This window comes from Haliaeetus albicilla, chromosome Z (assembly GCF_947461875.1).
Source record: "Haliaeetus albicilla chromosome Z, bHalAlb1.1, whole genome shotgun sequence".
Lineage (NCBI taxonomy): Eukaryota > Metazoa > Chordata > Aves > Accipitriformes > Accipitridae > Haliaeetus > Haliaeetus albicilla.
Genome location: NC_091516.1, coordinates 61,027,839 through 61,049,794, shown reverse-complemented (window position 1 = coordinate 61,049,794; position 21,956 = coordinate 61,027,839). Strand labels below are relative to the sequence as shown.

Genomic DNA, 21,956 nt, shown 5'->3' with positions numbered 1-21,956 from the left:
TCTCTTCCTACAGAGGGGCAGCAGCCCCCCACTACCAAAAGCTTCCTACGTAAACCCAATACGTTTTTTTTTAAAACAACTTTCAGAATTAGTTTCCTTATAATAGCTAAATATTTTAATTTCTAGAAAATATTGTTATTTTCCTCAGTGCGGAGTAGTTTGATAATTAAATATTGAGGGCTAAGACCTCAAAGATTTTTGCAGAAGGGACAGCAGTGTTACAAATCCTCACATTATAATACTTGAACTGTGAACTAAAAAATAAAGACAGAAGATAAAATACTTCACTTACTTGAAACTAAGCCTGAGACACTTTCTATTTCACTTTAACCTATGTGGACACCTCAATATTAGTAAATAAATAAAATCAATTTGAAAGTTCCCGTAGAATGTACATAGAAGAATAGATTCCGCTAAGTATTAAGTGGTATTCAGCATTCAGTTTTTTCAAAAAATTACCAAAAGACTAGAGTGAATGGAACTTTTACCCTACTTTTGTTATTGAAGGTGACTTTATTCTCAGCTTCAAAATTAAAGGCACAGAATATTTATCTACTGCTATTTGCACTATAGTCCGGTAAGTAAATTCACTATGTGTTTCAGAGATTAACTATATATTGGAAATTAGTAAAGGTAGTTGGGATTATAGCCTGTGTGTTAGCAATAGCATCTTTTCTTAAAGAACAGTATTAATAATAAATTATACCTTATTTCACAGAAATTATAATTTCAGTCCATATTATATTAAATAATTATAACCAACTAGTATCTTTTGACTGGTTTTTCCGCCTTCATCCATCATGATTCTTTTATGTCTGGTACAGTCAGAAGATACTACTTCAGTGATTTCTCTGAGCATAGCTACTCTTAAAAAGATGGATTTTGTAGAATCATTTAGGTTGGAAAAGATCCTTAAGATCATCAAGTCCAATTGTAAACCTACACTGCTGAGTCCACCACTAAACCATGTCCTAAGTGCCTTTTAAATGTCCACATGCCTTTTAAATACCTCCAGGAATGGTGACTCAACCACTTCCCCGGGCAGCCTGTTCCGTTGCTGGACAACCCTTTTGGTGAAGAAATTTTTCCTAATAGCCAATCTAAACCTCCCCTGGCACAACTTGAGGCCATTTCCTCTTGTCCTATCACTTGTTACTTGGGAGAGGAGACTGACCCCCATCTCGCTACGACCTCCTTTCAGGTAGTTGTAGAGAGCGATAAGGTCTCCCCTCAGCCTCCTTCTCTCCAGGCTAAACAACCCCAGTGCCCTCAGCCACCCCTGATAAGACTTGTGCTCTAGACCCTTCACATGTAAAGGACAGTTCTGTACAATAAAAATCTCCAAGTTAGTATCACTATTAGCATCTGATACCGTGTGTTGAGTTGAGTGGGAGACAAGTAGGATTAGAAGCACAGCTGGAAAGACAAGTCGTACTTAAAGCTATGTTTTGTGCATTGCCACAAGGCGACAATACTTACTAATTAGTGGACTACACTAGTACTCTACACAGGATGTTTAGGTAAGGATAGCGGCAGTATAATTGCCTACTTGGTGTTCAAAAGCAGCACCTTAAAAACGGAAGATGAGTTTCTGATTGGATACAATTGCAGGGTGAAAATAAAATAAACTTACCCACTATGTGTTTTGTCTCTGAAAACTTACTTATTTTTCTTCAGGCTCTGGATGGCCAAAGTATTTACACTGCATGCTGCACTCTGCGTATTGATTTCTCCAAGTTGACTAGCCTTAAGGTAAAGTACAACAATGAGAAAAGCAGAGATTTCACTCGCCTTGACCTTCCTTCTGGTGATAGCCAACTGCCCCTGGAGCCATGCATAGCTCCTCCTGCCTTTGGTAAGAAACCTTCACTTTTAGTGATAAATACACAATAAGATCGTTATGCTTTTTATATTGCATTTATGCTCTGGCTTCATATTGGGTTCATAGAAGGGTACATTTTGCATACATTTTGGTTTGTTAGGTCCAGTAAAGTTTGTATGGAGAGCAGAAAGTCCTACTCCAGATAAATGAGTATCTGAAATTATAACATGAGGAATGCTTTTGGGCAAAGTCAAAGTGTTGTCAAAACACTACATTTGTAAAATGCTGTGAAATACCATTCATACAGGTAGTATAATAAACATTACATATCAGAACGGTCAATGTCAGTCATTCAAAATGGATGCTGGTTCCCTAAAGCTGCTTGAAAAGAAAAGAAGTGTTTTAAGGGTGTTAGCTCTTGTTCATTGGTATTTTAGGATAACTGCCAGCTGTAAGAAACAAAACTGTAAGAAACTTAGAAATGCTATGCTTATTTCTGTATGTTTTGTAGTCACCTTCTAAAAGATAAAATTTTAGAAATTAGAAAGTCACTTCCATGGCATAGAGGAGACAGTGTCTGCTTGAAGCCACACTGGAGAAGCCTTTTTTGCATAAATAGCTCAGGCATGCTCATTTAATCAACTTTGGTAATAATGCAAATCACCAGACAGATTAATCTGACCTGGCAGAAGTGCTCACAATGCAATTTGAGTGATTTTAGCTACTTTTCTTTCTCTCTAATGACAACCATTAGCAATAATACACAGCTAAGAACTATCTCAGCTGTTGAATAGGTATCTAAGTGCTGTCCAGTTGGTTAGAACAGTAGCAAGGGCTGGGAAAGAGTTCCCTTTTTTCCTTCATTTTTTTGTGATTGCTAGGGCAGATACTGGGTTTGGTTTGCTCTTTTAGATAGTTGGCTTTGTTGCAGTCACTACTTTCTTAATTGATTTTGCTGGTCCTCTTAAAGGTAGGCCTTGGATCTTTACATAATGTACAACCATTTTTATAATTTTTTTGAGTATTTGCCATACAGCATCATGGAAATGTGCTGTTATAGATCTGATATGTTCTTATTAATTAGACTTACACAATTTGAAATGTCAATAAAAGGGGAAAGTGCAATTAGAGTAGATTAAGGACAAACTTGCTTGTAGGGTAGAGATAACATTGTACACATGCTTTTGGAGGGTAACACATGAACACTTACCCATTTCCTCTCACCTCACTCTTCCAAGCTTGTCATTGCTAGCAATCTCATTTTCAGTGTGAACTTTTACTGTAATAGTAAGAACAGCAGAGGTGCTGGTGTAAAGAAGAGGCTGATGCCTGTATCAAAATTTGTAGTACAGTCATAGTGAAGCAGCTACATAGTTATTTTTCTTTAAAAAAAAAATAGCTGTAGACTGGGAGAAGCATGCTTCTAGCTTTTCTGTCAGTGGTAACAACATGCATATGTTGCCATAGTATGTCCTGATAGTCCTCAGTTGCATGACATGAGGAAAAGATGTTGGGAGTCATGTCAGCACTTACACTTCCTGTGTTATTACTAGTGGACATAGTTTTGATGGAGAATTCTAAGATAAAGCAGGTATCTATCAGAATAATACATGCATTTTTTCTGTAGAGTTGAAGTTATCTTAATAGCAAAACTGAACTGCTCTTGAAACTTGTTATTGCCTCGTTTTTTTTCTTTTTTCTTTTGTTTTGTTTTTGGTGGAAAAGATACTGCACTATAAACAAGCAGATTTTATGAATGTTTTGCATTTAAAGAGTTCCCTCACCTAGTCAGCATAAGCAGAGATACGTGAATTAGCTTGCTTTGAAGGCTAGCTGCCAGCCATGAAGCAAATGATTTTACACATAAAAAAATGCAACAAAGAATTCCAGATCTTTCTGCATTAGCTCTGTTTGACAGTTTTTACATGCCTGACTTTGGTATCAGTTTGCAACATGCAGGTCTTACTTGGCAGAATAAAAGCGCTTTATCTATTTCTTCATTAATGTTTCCATTACCGTTCTTGGATTGTGAATAAGTGATTAATACCTATATTGCCAAAACTTGTCAGTATAATGCACCAGTGCGTGTATTTCAAGAACACAATGACTTGCTTTGGTGTGATAAATGTATTCAGTTGTTTGTATGAAAGACACTTTGTTGCTACAGATAAGAGGAGGTGTAATGTGATGCGGTATTCATGAATACTTGATCTGTGGTGTCTGTTTTATTTGTTGATTTTGTAATTCATAACGGATACTTCTTCTGGTGTTGTGTTATCCCTGTCAATAACCGTCTGTTAGTGAATGTAGCTATTTTAATCAATGGTGGAGGTTTGAGTAGTAAAGCAGATATAGTGCCAGGCTTGCAGGATGTATTTGCTGATTATACATGCCTCATTTAAAAAAATCTAGTGTACTAACATATGAAAGAATCCACAACTCAAGCTTGTATCTAACTGCCTCTTAGAACACAAGTTTGTGTGCTGCCCCAGGTAGCACTTAACTCCACATACTAATGTGAAAATCATCTTCGAGGCTGGGACTCTCCATATGCTGGTGTTCCAAATCTGTTTAATGCTTGTGATTGCCAGGAGAACCATAAAAAACACTGGTTATTTATGAAGTAATACAATCTGGGAAAGTACATCTCCTTAAAAAGCAAAATACGTATACTTTATGCATCTCAATAGCTAGTAAAATTCAGAACCTCAGATTCATTGTAGTTGTTGTATTATTTAGCCTGTACTGGTTTTAGAAATGTCTAGGAAATAGTTGTGTCTCATCACTGCAAAATGTCTTTGAGTGTATTTACTTCCAGAAAATGTCTAGAATGCATTTCCATTGTGTGAATAAAAAACATTGAACATTGCACTACAGGTGTCTTAACTTTTAAAGGATACTAATCTATGCTGTGCTTTCCTATTCAAACTTGTCTAAATTACATTTTGCCCTGACTTTGTTTTAGAGAGGGTCATTGAGGCTGATCAGAATATTTGCCTTCAAAAGTGGCTGAAAATTGTCATTGTAGAACATAGAATCTTCGATTTCAATGAGAGTTTTTAACCCAGAAGATTTATAAAAGAGGTAATCGTGGACCAAAGTCAGCGTAGCAACATGGGAAGCTGATTCTCATTGCTGAAATCTCTTCTGTTTTCTAAAAATTTTAAAATCTCTTTTAATTAGGTGTGTCTGCTCTCTCTAGGCACCCCAAATATTATCTTCTCATCATATGGAGGGCCTGCTGAGTTTGCCCCAGGCATGGGCTTTGCTGAAGCTGCTGGTAAGTTTCCATTTTCTAAAAATGTGGTGTTTGCATTTGGGGCTAGTGGTCTACCTGAATACACCTGTGTTCAGAGCAAATTGTTTTCAAATATAGCAGTCAGAACACAATGTTGATTTGAGTCTTTCTGATTCTCTTTCTCATATTATTTAGTAAAATTACTTTCTGTAATTAAAAATATATGCTGAGGTAGTTTATCATTTAATAAGGAAAAAATTAAATGCCATAGTAAAGATTACCAGCAAGAGAAGAAACTAAGCGTCTGTTTTTCTAAGAATCAGAAGACTTCAGTGACATTCAAAGCTAAAGGAGGAAGTCTCCCCTTTTCTAGCTATAAAATGAGAAATATAGAGTCTTCTAGAATCAGTGATCTTTTCCTTTCTAGCACAGGATAAACTTTTGTGCTAAATTATTTTTCTTCTTTCTTGAGCTGCGATTTATGTCTCCTTTTGTTTGGGTCTGTTGGTGTAGCTGAGTATTTCTTAATCTCTGGAGTGGAGGTGCTTTCTTCTTTATTGCTCAGATGCTAGGAATAACTAAATTCCTTAAAAGCATTTTTTTAATTGAATATTGATGTTTTTGCCAAACATAATCTGCTTTTGTCTTCTAAGATGTCTTTTCCACTTTGAAATGTCAAGTGATACTATTAATAACCTTCCAGGTGTTTCGGTTCCGGGTATTCCTGGAGCATTTGGTTCTCTCACAGTCACCGCACCTGGACAGATGATGACTCCTGGTGTTTTTGGTGTTCCAGGAAATTCTGTTTTACTAGTCAGCAACCTCAACCCTGAAGTAAGTTTCATTGGTGGCACTGACGCAAGTATCAACTTGTATCAACTGCGAGAATCCTTCTTGCAAATTGACATTAGCTGAAGGAATGAGAGAGGAAATCTCTATGCCGATAATATAAAAAACAGGAAGGCTCTATTCTTGTTTGAGATAGATAGCTTGCAATATTGATGAGGTTTAAAAACTCCAGTCAGCAGTGAAAAGCTTCCTAAAACAATTTACTTTAGGAAACCTATGTTAGCAGTGTAGCTAGTAATTAGAGAAAAGTCTATGGTCAGATGTGAGAAATGTTTGAAGAGGTAAACAACATATATTAAGACTAAACTTACTGGTATCTCTGTCAGTGACTCCTCTGTGTGCTACTTTATCACTAGAGAAGCCAAAGAATTTTTCATTTCTTACAAATCATGAGGAGTTAGAGAAACAGGAGGGAAGAGAAGAGGAGATAAAAGCATGCCAAATCAAGTACAGTTCAAAGAAAGATAGGATCTTTCTAGTTTTGCAACTTTTCCCAGGTTGGAGAGGAAAAACACAGGTGCACTTTGCTCTTGACATCACTGTAAATCCATTTTTAAAAGTTAATAAATACTTGTTCACTTTTCATAGTACCACACAGATTTTTTTCATGTGCTGGCAGTAAAATTGCCAGGGACAACTTGGATAGTTATTTTTGTACTGGAAATTACATAGACTGTTCTATAAGCTTACTCCTGTTACTCAAATATTACACATTGATCTGTGCTTAATTAAAAGCAATATACATCTCTTATAAAAATCAAGCTTTACCAAGGCCATGGGTTAAAACACAATTCTACTTGACTGTTGATACACAGTTCTACTACAGTCATGTAAAATTCTTGTTTTACGCACTCATTAGATTCACTCCACCATAAAACTGATAAAATTAGGAGTTATTGGCAAAATGGAAGTTATCTTCATATTACTGAGATTTAAAAATCTGTTGACCAGTTAATTAATCTTTAAGTAATTGCTGTGTTTCTGTTTTTGTACCAATAGCTGAATTCCATAGTAAGCATCAAAAGAAACAGCTGCAGTTTAGGACTCTAAGACAAGTCACTTTTTCTTTGATTTGTCAATATATCTTATCAGTTAATTCCTGATGACTGCTGTGGATGTGCTTTGTGCGACTGATTATTCAAGATGATTCTCTGAGTCTTAAAAGAGAGTGTTTTTTAAGAATAGGCATATGTGAACCATAGGTCAAAGCTATTTTTAGGACATTGCTGCTTTACTTAAATACTAATCATATCTAAGAAGTTGTCATGTAGAACTTTGTGCTGCAGTGCATGGTACAACATAAATGTATTAAATAATGCTCAACTTCTAAAAAGGTAAAAAATAAGAATGTACAACAACATTAATTGTTGGAAATATAAATTGTTGTAAATATATTTCTTGGCAACTGTGTAACACTTGTTCTTCAGTAGTGGTTGTCTGAGCCCTGTCCCTTCTTTTTCTGTGTATAGAAAATCTGGTTGACCTTATTTCGATTTATATTTCAGTGTGCATTTGAACATTCCCTCTTGACTTTTAAATTAGCTGGTTTTGTCTTCCAAAGAACATTTTTTTAGTAGAAATATTGCAGTGTCATTTGGTTAAGAAATTTCTTTAAATAAACTGCTGAATTAAAACATTTGGGCCAGAAGGAAAAACTATAGAAGCATTTAAATTTTACATTGATAGTAATTGTTCCTTATTACTAAATGCTGATAAAAGATATGGGCTTACACTTAGGCTGCAGTATCTTCTGTTTTTAAATAATTTAGGTATGTTTGGTACACATTTCAAATGTTGTGAGTTCAGAAGGAATAGGGCTAGAGAGTCTGAGTAGTGCTTCTGATATCCAGGTATTTTTAGTACTCATTACTGGCAAAACCTTTGCCTCAGTTGAATAAGATTTGGCTGCATTAAGTTGTAAATTATATTCTTTGATACTTGGGGATCTTGGTACACAAGGATTTAATAAAAAATCACTGAAGAAAAATTATTTCTTTCAATATGTAGCTTTCTGTTCACAGCTTCTAATTGAATTTAAATTATTAATTTAAATTCAATTTAAATACAACTTTCTATATGCTTCATATATAAACAGTTAAACGTTATGTGTATCACTTTAGCATGTTATGGTCATGTACAGAAATGGGGACAAAACTGAAGACAAAGCAAACACATTTTGAAGCAACTGGTTTTAGGTTTGTAGGTGTTGTCTGCTGTTTAGAAAATACAAAGGAGTTCTTGAATGCGCTTTTCTGTTTCTAGTTTAGCAAATGTTTTTTATTTTTCAGAGAATGAACTGCCAGCCTGGAAAGACTTAAGTTCAAATAATTAAGCCACTTAAAATATTAATAACTTCTTTGGCATGACAGACTGGGTCTTGACTGATGAAAATGCATGAGCTGAAGTGTTAGCTTGTTTAAATATTTTATATGTGCATAGCAAATATATATTAACAAGAGCACTAAACACTGTAGTTACTGCAGAGAATGGCTTTTGGAGAGACAGGTTTATGTATTCGTGTGCAGTATCTCTTCCATTCTTTTTGTTTACCATGCACTTATGGAATAGATTTCTTTATTTGCATGGTTTTAAAAATAATATACTCATTTTATCATTTAAACAGGCCATCACACCATATGGACTTTTCATCCTGTTTGGTAAGATATGTCTAATATACCTTGAGAAACTACATGGCTAGCATTCTTTTTATTTGTCTGACACATGCTGGTTAATGCAAGCTCCATTGTTCTGTCCTTGTCCAGAAAACACAAAAGAGAATTTGCTGGTTTCAAAATGACAATCATTTGAGTCAGTAGTTGTAGGCCACAGGTACCAAAAAGGCAAAATGGTTACGGTGTCAAAAGATTTTCAGTGTGTGGTCCAATTTGTTTACTACAAAGAATGGGAAGGCAGAGTAAGATGAAAAAACAAAGATTGCATCAGAGGAAATGGAGTACAGAATTGGCACGTATGTTAGTTGCAGAGGACAGTGTTTGTTGTCATAGTAGTATTTTTACATGCCTCTGTTAAGAGGACTTTAACACTGTTGGACTATTTAAAAGCTGAACATAAACATGCAGTTTTATGACTAAGATCCTGGGCTTTTTCCCCTCAGAAAATAATACACAAACTTTAAAGCTCTCTTTCATACTAATATTCTAACCAACCTGTTTAATGAGTTGATAATTCTTTGTAATACTAATGTTAGTCAAAAGAAACAGACTTGCCTTTGTGCTGTTTGTAGTAATGTGCTGGACAAATTTCCTTTCTGGATTTCCACAGGTGTGTATGGTGATGTGCATCGTGTGAAGATCATGTTTAACAAAAAAGAAAATGCTTTGATTCAGATGGCAGATGCATTCCAGGCTCAATTAGGTACTGGTTTTTAAGGCACAGTTATGCTTCAGACTAGCATGAGTGTGATATAGGTGAGGAATTTGCCATCTGTCAGTGACAAGCATAAACAAATTAAATCCATCATTGTGATGCTTTACTACTACATACAAACCCTTCCTTGTATATGTTGATTATGATCTGTTTGCTTTCATGTAAACAAATTATTTTCCTATAGTGATTTAAAAAAATCCTGTGAATCTCAATACAGTAAATGTTAGAATTAAAACATCATACAATTTTCCTGTAGTTTATCTTAATAATACATCATGCAATTTTCCTGTAGTTTATCCTGTATCTAGCTATTTAAGAATAATCAACTGCTCTTTATTGAAATGCTGTTTTGCATTTTTATTTCATTTAGACTGGAGGTTGTATTACATCCTTATACTTGTTTTAAATATAATGTTATGACATGGCCCACCTGGTGACATGGAAGTTGCAGTTTACATTTAGAATGTGAAATCTGACACTAAATAGAAGACAATATTAGTATTCAAAGAATCCTTTTTTTTTTTTCCCCCCTCTCCCTTCGTTCCTGTTCAAATTTTATTTCCACTTGTTAGCTATCAGCTACTTGAATGGACTGACGCTTTATGGAAAGGTCCTCCACGCTAGTCTTTCAAAATATCAGGCAGTTCAACTTCCTCATGAGGGACAACAGGACCAAGGTCTAACAAAGGACTACAGCAACAGCCCTTTACATCGCTTTAAGAAGCCTGGCTCTAAGAACTTCCAAAACATCTTTCCTCCATCTGCCACCCTGCATCTCTCCAACATCCCGTGAGTATCTACATGTGTGATCTTCTTGGAAAGATGTTTTTTAGGTTATGTTCTTAAGTTACAAAGTCTGACATAAGCTTTAAATTACCTTGGCCTTTTACAGTTTCCTGAGAATTTGGGTCATTCTGCTGTGTAATTAACAATAAGTGAATCCTTTAACTGTCACTTTTTTATTGCTAGCAAAGAGGATAACTGATTGAATGCTCTTCTTTATGAGTTTTAAACCAGTTTACATTTTCTTGAGAATATGTTTTTGTTTTTCACATATTAAGTCCTGTATTATAAATTTTTGCAAAGATTAAAGACATGGTTTTGAAGATAATGTACTGGAGTTACTTTATCAAATTCATCACTGGCCTTGAATGTAGATACAGTTTTTAATAATTCTAACACTTTTTAAAGAATGGTTTTTACAGAATTCAGACCCCTTACATAGAGGAGAAGTTTTTTTCAAAAAAAACCGCATCAAGGAGTGTGTTCTTTAAAACTGAAACAACCTTTTTTCCTATCTAGAATGTTGTCAACAATGTGTGGAGTGACAGCCAAACATAAGTTTTTTACAGGCTTCTTTTGTTCGGCAGCTGTGCAGGGAGGGAAAAGGGAAAACTATGGAATTTTGTCCAAATAAGAAAAAAAAAAAAAAAGACACCTAGAAAATGGCTTTTTGAGTTAAATAGAAGACTTTCCAAATTTGAAAATATGTGAAGCACACTCCCAGTAATTACAAGATGAAAGGTATTTCTGAAGGTACAGGTTAAGATCATAAGTGATTTTTATGCAATCTGAATTTAACTGAGAGAATAATGGAGGAGGATGAAAAGCAGTAGAGTATGTCTGAAACATTTTTGTAGCACACTGTGGTGCTAAATCTTAGTGTCAAAGACAAGATGTTTGGTCTAAAGTGTTGACACGGCTTGAGTTGGTGAAGATAGTTTTTGCTGTTCAAATTTAATTTAGAATCAGAATTGTGATTTTGATACTGTCACAGAATGCTGTGCTCTTTTACAACTTGAGGGGGGTTTGGTTTGGTTTTGTTTGTTTGTTTTTTTAAATAGGCCTTCTGTTACTGTTGATGATCTGAAGAACCTTTTTGCCAGTACAGGATCTACTGTGAAAGCCTTCAGATTTTTCCAGTAAGTTCTCTTGTAAAAATGCTGAGCAAGCTTCCACCCTGGAAGATGGCCAATTGCTTTTTTGGGAAATTCCATGTGTGTATAACTGTAGGCAAAGTTCTATGTGCGTGTATCTATAGGCAAAAGCTGTACAGCTATGACAATTTTTATGATAATTCTAATCTTAAAATTTTAAATGGGATACTATATTAGCATAACTAAATGAAAAATATTCGGCCTTTTAACAAATTCCGTGTGTATTCAAAGTAAGATAAGTTTAAGGAAAGTAAATACTTGCGTCTTTAAAAAGAAATACAAGATGTGTGTATATAAAATGTCATGTAAAAGGTGACAATGAATCTGCTCTAATATTCATTAAGGTTGCTTGGCAGCATTATTTCAGCATGATCATACCTGCTAGAATAATCTCATATATATGGACAACACAAGTGTTTCTTGGAGGTCTTCAAGCCTTATTTCGACCCTGTTTTTTGAAGTGCAGTGTAATGGAAGAATGATACAGCTGTAGGCCACTGATCTGCAAAATTTGTATAGTTTTCTAATCTCCTCATTTTAGCAGGTGCATAACTAGTTCTGATTCTTTCACTGTACAAGTGTTAAGTGTGTGTGATGTGGCTGAAAAAATACTTGTGTCACCTTTTTGTGTCGGCTAGTGCAATGAAAATTTGGTTAGGATTAATAATGATTTTTATTGTACTTCAGACACAATTACAAAATGGCTCTTATCCAGCTGGGCTCTGTGGAAGAAGCAGTTCAAGCTCTCATTGCGCTTCACAATCATGACTTTGGAGAAAACCATCACCTCCGAGTTTCTTTCACAAAATCTACAATCTGACTTTTCTGTGAACTTTCCTTTAAGACTGCATCACAGTTTTAGTAAAATCTTCAAACAGGGACTGAAACAGGTGTGACCAGCTCTGTCTCTCAAAAGAAAAAGCTCATTCATACACAAAGAATTAAGTAATGATCTTTCCTGAGTTTAGCTGCCAGTATGTGATCAAAGTTTAATATTAATCCATAGAAAGATGATTCTGTGAAATTGCTTTAGCAACAATATGTATCATCAAATTTTCTACTTAAAATTATACTTAGAGAACATCCTTTTACCTTTTGTCCAAAATCAGCCTTACAAAACATTTGAGTGCTTTTACAATATACCAAACAAATAATATTTCTAACAAAATGGCGAATCTACTCTATACAGATTGAACACTAATTTGAATGTGAAATAGTGCTTGGGTTTCTTGAAGAAAAGCAAGCACTGACTGGGATTGTCCTCTAAATAGTATTTATGTTACCAGGGTTTTTTTTGAAAACAATAAGTCTGTGCTGTTCATATGGGTTAAATTATTAGAGAAAAGGCAGTGCCTTCTCTGTGGCGTAAAAGATATTTGAGAAGTTTCTTCAAGATGTGGTATCAGAGACGTAGCTTGACTTAAGCATGGAATGGAAGTTTGATGTCTTATTTTTACTATGAAGTGATGTGTAATAGTATTTTGGAGAAAATAAGACAAGAAAATAGTCCTGATTTCAAAGAATTTTTTACATTTCTTTAAAGCATAAAAATGTTTACAGTCTTAGGGAAAATATTCAGGACTATGATAGTTTGACAAGTTTTTAAGAAGTTATTTTTGTTAAAGTCATTTGGGGGCAGAAAAATTAAACCTCAAGAGTTTTTTCTACCACTATAATGTCTAATTCCTAAATTACTATGTATTTACTTGATTTCTTATTATGTGCCTTACTATGTGCTTATGATACAATAGCTTAGAGTTTTTTCTAAAGTGTCTTGAAAAAAATATTGTGGCCTTTATGAAACTTCTCTTCTTTGTCTTTTTGGTAATGTTTCCCTTAATACTTTTAATCTTTTTTTTAAATTAAGTAATACTCTGAATTCTAATCTCTTCTGCTTTAGTATAGAGATTGGATAGAGGTGGGAATGAGGTTTAATTCATTGCATAATCATGTAGGGATTCTTTGAATTTACCTTGTTGCAGTTGTCTGATACCAGTACTTGGCTGAAAAAAATTTCACACCCAGAGAAGTGCGCTAAAAAAAAACTATATAGAGACACCAAACAGCAAATTCACTGCAGTTTCTGGACTTCATCTAACTTTGAGAGACATTGGGTGTATCAGAATATTCTCTTTTGGGTTCCTGCATTTTTCTCTCAGTATTGAACTTGAAGTAATAATGAGCTATCGTTCTTTCCTTTGTAAGAATGCAAAAATGTTCGATACTGAATGTCTGTTTCTCTTTGGAGAATGAGCTGAGATGCAGTTAGTTTTGGTGTTGAAAGTACATACGAACTTCAGTGACTTCTGACTGTATTTTTAAAAGTTAAATTTCTTTTTAAGATATTTTTCTTTCCAGTATTTACTTAACCACCTTTTAAAGAGGTAGTCCTCTCAAACATAATATGTATTTACTTCTAAGTACTGCAGAATTTTTTTCTTCTGTAATATTTTGGCACTCATTCTCTTTTTTTTTTTTTCCCAGTAGGCTGTATGACTAATTTCTATCTTTCTAGAGGGCGCATGTTTCCACCATGATTTGGGTATTCTGGAGTAAGCTTTTTCAAATGTTCTCTCTGAAATATTTTTGCAAAATCAGCAGGGTACTAGCTTGCCTTCTTTTCTTGTGTGTAAATTAATTAGAGTTACAGCAGCCAATCATAGTAAAGATGGTGCCAAACGTCCTATACTGCAACAAAAGGGTGCTATGTGACAGTAGACAGAATGCTGACTAAATACGTATGTAGCTATAATAAGTGCTGTACAACACAAATAAATAAATATTCAGAATGTACTATTTACTGGAAAGTTAAATGGCTTAGTAATAACAAACAATGTTATCTCTCGGATTTGAGGTAGTGTTTCCATTTTCCCCTTTCTGAAATAGCTAATTCAGTTCAGTGAAGTTTGAAACTAAGTAATTGTGTGGTGCCAGAGCACCATATTAACAAGGGACACATGAATGATTTTAGCAAAGTGCAGTTGTAAGCAGGCATGTTCATTTGCACAAGTCCTTTTCTACTAGATACTTAATACTGTCTGTGTTTTGCTTTGTTAGCAGTCACACTGATATCAGTTAAAGAGAATCTTGCTGGACTGGGAATGTTGCTTGTTTACTGCACATAAATTGCTTTTATAATGCTAGTCCATATGAAAAATGCTTTGTCACTTTTCTTAAGAATTACAGCTACAGAGGAGAGGAATCATACTAGATCTGAATGTAACTCTAAAGCAGAAAAAAAAGAACCTTAAATTTGAAAGCTAACATTGGCACATATAGCAGAAAATGGGAAAGCTTAATCAAACATAAAGGGATGAGGGCCTCTGACATTCTTTCAAAACCAGAAAGGAATAATTTCTTGGCTTTAACTTAATGTTGAGAGTAGAGCTAATGTCAGCTTTGGACTGTTTGCAGTTTGAAATGTAGAGGTCTACAGTTTAAGTTACCAGAGACTCACAATTTTTTAATTTAAGAAAAATCTAGGTGGTGGATGTTTGCTTTTTGGTTTTGTATATACGTTTATCATTTATCTTTTTATAATTCTCCATTGTTGTTGTTCTGTTTCTGCAGTTCAATTATTCTTGTCAACTTACTTTTAAATTTTTGTATATCTTAAAGATGCTGCCTCTTAGGGAGATCTGCTTTTACAGGAAGTGCAGACAAGCTTTAAAACTAACAGTACATCTTAATGTTTGCTTAGCAGAATGAAGGCCCTAGTTAAGGCTAGTTTATCTCATTCAGTATTCTGCCTTGAATAATTAAAAGCAAAACTATAGTCCCTTTTTTATCATAAAGCATCGTCAGTGAAGGATCAGGACAAAATGAATAATTCTTATACTTTGTGCTTGACTTGTTAGTTAGTGCCAAAGCACAGTTGCATCTCAGCTCTTGATTCTCTAAAGCATATATGAGCAGACCCCTTGATATCTGTGAGAAGAGCAGGATTTGGGAAAGAATACGATTATTCTACAGATTCTTACAGTGATACAAGCTGGAAAGCAGCCTCTGGAGGCCTTAATCCTACCTCCCACTCAGATTAGGGCCAACTTCGAGCAGTTGCTCAGAGAATTGTCCAGTTAAGTTTTCAGTATTTCTAAGAATGGAGATTTCACAAGTTCATAATATCTTTAATATAGATTCTTAATTCTGTTTAAATTATTTGTGAAGTACCTGGTAATGTGCACAGTGTAACTTATATTCTAAAACACTAGTGGTTATACCCTGACTACAGGTGCTGGAAATGGTTGAGGGTAGAGTTCTCTGCCTATGTATATGTCAAGTCCACAAAACAGCTGTGGATTACCTCTAGCTCTGTTTTTTTGGGGTGGATGCATACTTGGTTCAAAGTGTACTAAGGTCTTTTTAACAACCCAGGAGCAGCTTAGTGCCTTTTCAAATGACCTGTGATTTGATGCATAATAGTAAAACTTTTGCTTTGAATTTCTTCAAATGTCTTTGAACATGAGAACAAATTTATGCAACTTTGATTCATAATTTGACTTGGTTGCCTTGTCAGCTGGTCCTGTCAATTGCACTTTTTTTGTGCACTGATACATTGAGGTCCTTTTTATGCCTGAGATATTCCACATACCTGAGATTTGCCTTTATATGACATTTTCTGATTACAGATGGCAAACCTGTGTTTGTATGCTGAGAAAACTATTTGCCTCTCTTTATAATACTGCCAGTGTGGTTTGTGTGATCAAATATCTTGCCCTCCTCCGATTCATGTCAGTAGGAGAGTCGTGAGTTTTGGTGTTTTGGTTTTTTTTTATAAGGGATGTGGACCTACTACTTGGCATTGTATACCATTAGGTCATACTGCTGTTTTTCAAATTAGAGGTCACTTGCTTACAAAAAGCATTGGTTTACCTTTACCTTTTGCCCTGGTATGTTGTTAACTAGAGCAGGACTACCAGACTTAGTGTTGTTACCATTGTGCTGAAAGGATTGTGTACTGGTCAGATTGCACAGAATTTTTTCTTCAGATTAGCTTTATCTTTTAACTGTCTTCTGATGATTTATTTGCTATATACAAGGCTGTTTGCCTGCTCTTTTCAAAGCAAATTCTAACAGTGAGGAATTGTGAATTATTTCAAAAAAGAATGGAAAAATTTGGAGGTATTTAACTTCAGGGTTTTATTGAGGGGAGGATGGGGGGCAGGAACAAAATTGGACCAAAGTTTATGTGCCTTCAGTAGTTTTACATGTAGGGTTTTTTCATATCTGTTGCTGTCTTAAGTATAATAAATAAATTTTTCCCCTGGATATTGTATATTTATATTGTTAAGAATGAATGTTGTCCACTGACTATACAAGAAGTGAATTATAGCTGTTTCAATACAGATTTAATTATTTCTCTGCTTTTACCATTGCAGCTTTTTTCTTTTGTACTGCAATATGCAGGAATCCAAGCATAACCTGCATATTTCTAACTTTGAATAGTAATAACATGTTGTGCCTGGAGCAGTCCCAAAGAAAAAAAATGCTGACGTAGTTGAAGGTCTGTTGATAGATCTAGAAAGCTTTTATCTTAGCGCACTAATGTCATCACTGTAAGCAGTTCTTCAGTTCTTGGAAACTGTGCATTATTTATGAGTAGGAAGCTACCACCCTTGTACTTAGTTAATTTAAAGCACTTTCCAATTCTTTTTGATATGTTATCCAATTTCTGCAAATGTTCATCCTCAAACTGCAGCAGCACAAGACAAAGGTTGCTAACCAAGCAGATTCTTGCATCAGAACGTCACCTCACTCTCTGACCAAAGACTGACTGTTCTGGTTTTACTGAGGCATTTTGTGGAAAACCTGTTTTTCTCATGCTCCTTTCTGATGGGAAGACCCAATGCAAAGTGGCCTTTACTTGAGACCACTGTTGGTGGATGAAACACAGTGGAAAATGAGATCGTAATGTGAACCAAATGGTGCAAGATAATGCAAAAGGTTAATGGACTACTTTTAGTGCTGTATTCAAGACACACAATGCATAGCTAAGAATTGCTGACATTGCCTCGTTTTACACGATCTGTTCAAAAAAGTTCCCTTTCAGTTTATAAAAAATGTTCATCTAGCACAAGAAAATGCTGTAAATATTTGTAACATCACGTTTTGGGTTTTTTAAACCTGGCAAAAAGTGTTTTGGGGAACAAATGGAAGTGTAAAATGTTTTTATGTAAAAAACCAATTGTCTTGTATATTTTAGTAAGCAACCGCTTTCATTTGTAAACATCTTGTGGCATTGCAGAAAAAGGATTCCATGTCTGTTGAGATGACTTAATATTATGTCTTCTTTTCAGTTGTAAGGAAACCTATTTTCTGACTTTGTAGTGCACAGTTAATTTGATTTTGTTTATGCTTCAATATATTCTCTTTCTTTTAAGTTAGTATATTTGATGATTACTTGGTATCTATACCTAACTCTTCTTAACTCTAGTTGTTGTAACATGCATTTTAATAAATGTGATTACAGCTGTATTCTATCAAATTTTCCTGTGTTCTTGTCTATTGCTTTGGGTTTTTTCTTGTCTTACAATTATGCAGCTAATAGTGTCTTATTTTCTGTTGTTTTTTTTCTTTAGTATACATGGCCATCTAAGCAAAAGCTTTTTATATAAAAAATATTTTAAGAGGACTAATGCAGATCTTCAACAACAGCAGCACCTAAACTTTCCCCTGACGAGCGTAGAAATTCTCATTTTCAGTAGGATGGAAATCTATCCTACAGCCCTGAGCCAATATAGCAGTTGACAACTGCCTCATTCTTTGAGACAGGGATGAGAGAGAAACTTCAAGCCTTGGGGCCTCATTAATGAGAATTCTTTTCTCTTTTACCATGCTGTACTCTTTTCTAGCCTTAGGATTCAAGTTCGTATCATTTGCACAAAGATCTAAAAAAATGTAAATAGTAGCTGAAAAACATGGTCTGCTTTCAGCTTCCTGTTTCTCAGCTTCCTTGTTGATTGCTTTTCTTTCATACTCTTCTGCTTTCCTTTTGTGTGTTACATGACACTAACTTAGACCCTTTTATTCTTGCATCCAAAATTCAGGACTGATAGTAAACAGGCAGTAGTCTAAAGCAATAGATACAAGTATGTGGGTGACATTGGGAGTACAGTGCCTCCTTCTGAGCTAAAATTCTCAGCCAATCTGACAAGGATTTAGTTGTCTGCCACTGAGTCCAAGCCTAGCAGATCTTGAAGAATTTGAAGTCTTATACATGTACTTAGTGACTGCTGGTGTCTCAATGCTAGGACTAGAGCACTGAGCAAATCTAGTGTAAACTATGCTATTACCAATCTCTGAACATAGATGCTTTTGTAGGGAGAAAAATAAAATTCAGTTTAGACTGAATTGTAGCTTTCAGCAAAATGCTTGTTCTCTGAAGGCTAGATATGTAGTCCCCAAGTGTAACTCTTGATTTTGTCCTTGATACTTAAATATTTGATGAGCATTCTGGACAAAATGCTAGCTTTTGGTGGCCAAAATCTGGCTGCTTTTTTTTTTTTTTTTAGCCAAGTTTGCCTGAGGAAGTGTGGTTGGAGAGTGGTATTCCTACCTGTTTTCTCCCTCCTTAACCAAAAAATAAATCCCATCTCAAATTCTTATCTGCTGTTGTTGTACTGCTGTAAAATAATCACAAGTAATTATTTTTCCCTAAGTAGTTAATGTAAGTGTCCATCTCGGAAAATGAAAAATCACTTTTAAATAGCATGGATATAAAATTTTTTATACCAGAATTTGTTCTGTTACTTGCAAGCTGAAACAGAAAGGGCAGTAACTGGTGAATTTGCCAACAGATAAGATCTCATATGGTTTGGATCAGTCCTAAAAGATTACTCTACAGGCCCAGGACTCACCCATTTACAGAGCTGGAAACAAGGTAATGTATGTTTTAAAAATAAAATAAAAATCCCCTCTTGCATTTCTTAAGTGCGCGTGGATACTTAGACTTGAGTACTTCAGAGTGTAGCTGGTGAGTACAGGTATGTCTAAACAAAAGATATGAAAGTGGAAGTCATGTGGTAGAACACGTAGGTGAGAAGAAGCATAGGAGGTAGAGGCAGAGGGGCAAAGAGACATCAGATAAGTGAATCTTCCCACAGACCGTTTCCAGACCAATGCCTTTGCTGTCAACCAGAAACTCAACTCAGGTGCTGCAAAAAATGAGAGAAATTGTCCATTAAAAATGAGAACGAACCTCTCAAGGGTAGTGTAGGGGAGCAACTTGAGTTGCCTGACTCCGAAAGAGCTTTTATAAGGAGATACTTCAGTCTCAAGTTAGTGATCATCCCCACTTCTTAATATTTGCTGCGTAGGCTATGTCAGTTCATCAGGGTAATGCTTTTAGGTCCTGTTTTTTATTTCCAATCTGCTTCAAGTACAGCTAGTCAGTGTCCATCTGAGAGAATCTTAACTTTTAATGCAAGCATTAGAAATCATTTGGTTGAAAAGCAAAGGCATGCCTTCTCTAGTACCTGCATTAAATGAACTGTGTAAAGTGTTCTTCCAGCTATGGTTTAACATGTTCTCTTGTGTGTGCATATTGCTTGTATGATGAAGGGTATAGAATAGTTTTTATTGAGGATTTTGTGTGGAGTTTTTTACCATCCAGAGCCCATATCAGTTGGAAAAGCCACATTATTCCATGCTTGGAAACTTTTAAAAAGAGGACTGATTGAAGAATACTGCATAATGCTGCAGGTTTGCAGCTCTGTGGTTGGACATATAGTTTCTATTTCTACCCTGCTATGACGGTATGTAGCACACACCTAGAGAATGTATTTGCGAACACTGTTCGGTATAAGTATCACTGCCTATAAAAATTAAAATGAAGTTTTTTTAAAAAATAAGATCTTAAAAAAAGACACTTAAGGCTATTTCAAATGCTGAAGAAATTAGGATAACTATTCTGTTCAGTACTATGAATTCTGCTGATGGTCTGGGAAGAACAGCCTGTAGCTCCATAAACTATTTTAGTCACAGCAGTGTGGGTGGGTGCTTAGAGGGAGGGTTGTGGGTTCTTTTCTAATTAAAAACTTTCAGTTAAGAATGGACAAAAAATTGAAATTATCAGGTTTAGTTCTTGCCAAAGAACATGGCAATGTGACTCGCTGATTTTTCAGCATTTCTAATCTGTTCTTTCCTTCCCTCCCCGCTTATATCCAGTTCTCTCTTCTGGCCAAATTGCCCCAAAGCAGTATGAGATTTAATAATTAATTTCCGTTCAGCAAAATGTCATTCATGTATATGCAGAATTTGACTCATCTGCTCAACAGATTTGGAAATACCTTGACAATTGTGTAACTAAGGTTCATCATTTTACAAAGCTGTGAAAATAGTTTTTCTATTTAAGAGCACAGTAAGTTTCTGAAAAGGGTTTGGTACCCAAGTACTCTCTTCTGTCATGTCTATTAGCTGAGAGTTGTTTCTACCCCTTCCTTCATATATGAAGTTTGGTTGTGTTACGTACTCTTTTCCTTTTTGTGTGTATGTTCTCAGAGTGACTGGATAGCTTCAAATTCCCTCTTGCTGAGGCTTTAATTATCTTGTCAAAAGCATAAAGGGTTCACGCTGTTCCTGTATGTGTTTCAAGAAGCTTACTCTCTTTCTCAGAGCGTTCATTGGTCTATCAGATACTGAACTGGTTGAAATTTTGATAGATTTGCCCCAATTGTTGTGTGCCTTCTGTTTCAACAGTAAACGACAATGCAATTATGCTATTTGAGTTCTTAAAGTTTAAGCATCTCCCAGGATAAGATCATTCAATCACAGGGATATAAAAGTTAATACACAACACCATGCTTCTTGATGCCAAGACTTCTTAAGGCATAAACGTCTTTTTCTCTCTTTCTGCCCTGGGTTGGCACTGTTGGTTACAGCCTGCCTGTCACAAGATGGCCTGGGCTAACTTCACCTTCAAGGCACACTACGTATGCTTGTAAGATTCCTGAAGAACTTCCTGGAAATCTTTATGGAGCCCTTTATTCAGCACTCAGTGCAGGACTATGACTGCTGCTTGTGTAAATGTTTTTCTTTGAGGAAGGTGTTCAGTTACTGTGTATCTTTATCTTTAGCTGTAGCACAAGTTGCTTATTCTGTGGGGCTTAGATTCTCCCAACTTTGTAATACGGGAAGATTACACTTTTCACTTAGTTTTTATTTCGATGCATCAGATTTTAATCAAGGCCCTTGAAAAAATATTTTCAGAGTCATTATTGCCACTCATCAGCAGGAAAATAGATAAGGAAGAAATTACTTCTGAAGGGTCTCACATAACCGTAAGATGTTAGCAACAACATCCTGCCTTGCCTGGGATATCTCAGTCACTTACTGTCTCATGGAATCTAACAGGAAAATTGCTGATAACTTTGCACATCAATTGCATAGAAGCAATAGTCTTGATTAAGATGCTGAATGCAAGTTGAGAAATCCTGCTGACTGATCCTGATTTTTTTTTTTTTTCCCTTTCAAAGTCTGGGATCCAATCTAAACAACTATCCTGCTAAGCTTACATGTATGTGTCTTTTCACTTACTCTCCCAATGATGGGACCCTAACTTTAAAACACCCCTGGTGTTTCAAAGACTGGAAGGAAGTGTAAAATCACTTACCTGGATCTTAATGCTATGTTAATGCACAGTGTTATATTATTAAGACAGTTGTAAATTGGGATATTTGATTTATGTAGCTGTAGAATGTCACAGATTAAATAGTTGTACTTCAAC

The 21,956-nt window shown here is 35.3% G+C and overlaps 1 protein-coding gene across 1 annotated transcript in view; it reads left to right on the top strand.

The window, feature by feature from the left end:
• The window catches only part of PTBP3 (polypyrimidine tract binding protein 3), a 60,024-nt gene extending 42,307 nt beyond the window's left edge, over positions 1 to 17,717 (top strand). Inside the window, exons 10-17 of the mRNA XM_069776604.1 lie at positions 1,678 to 1,855; positions 5,025 to 5,102; positions 5,764 to 5,894; positions 8,533 to 8,566; positions 9,192 to 9,284; positions 9,869 to 10,085; positions 11,141 to 11,218; positions 11,921 to 17,717. Coding sequence (XP_069632705.1) covers positions 1,678 to 1,855; positions 5,025 to 5,102; positions 5,764 to 5,894; positions 8,533 to 8,566; positions 9,192 to 9,284; positions 9,869 to 10,085; positions 11,141 to 11,218; positions 11,921 to 12,053 — 942 coding nt within the window. The 3' untranslated portion in view covers positions 12,054 to 17,717. The remainder of the gene's footprint in view (positions 1 to 1,677; positions 1,856 to 5,024; positions 5,103 to 5,763; positions 5,895 to 8,532; positions 8,567 to 9,191; positions 9,285 to 9,868; positions 10,086 to 11,140; positions 11,219 to 11,920) is intronic.
• Positions 17,718 to 21,956: the final 4,239 nt, after the last annotated feature.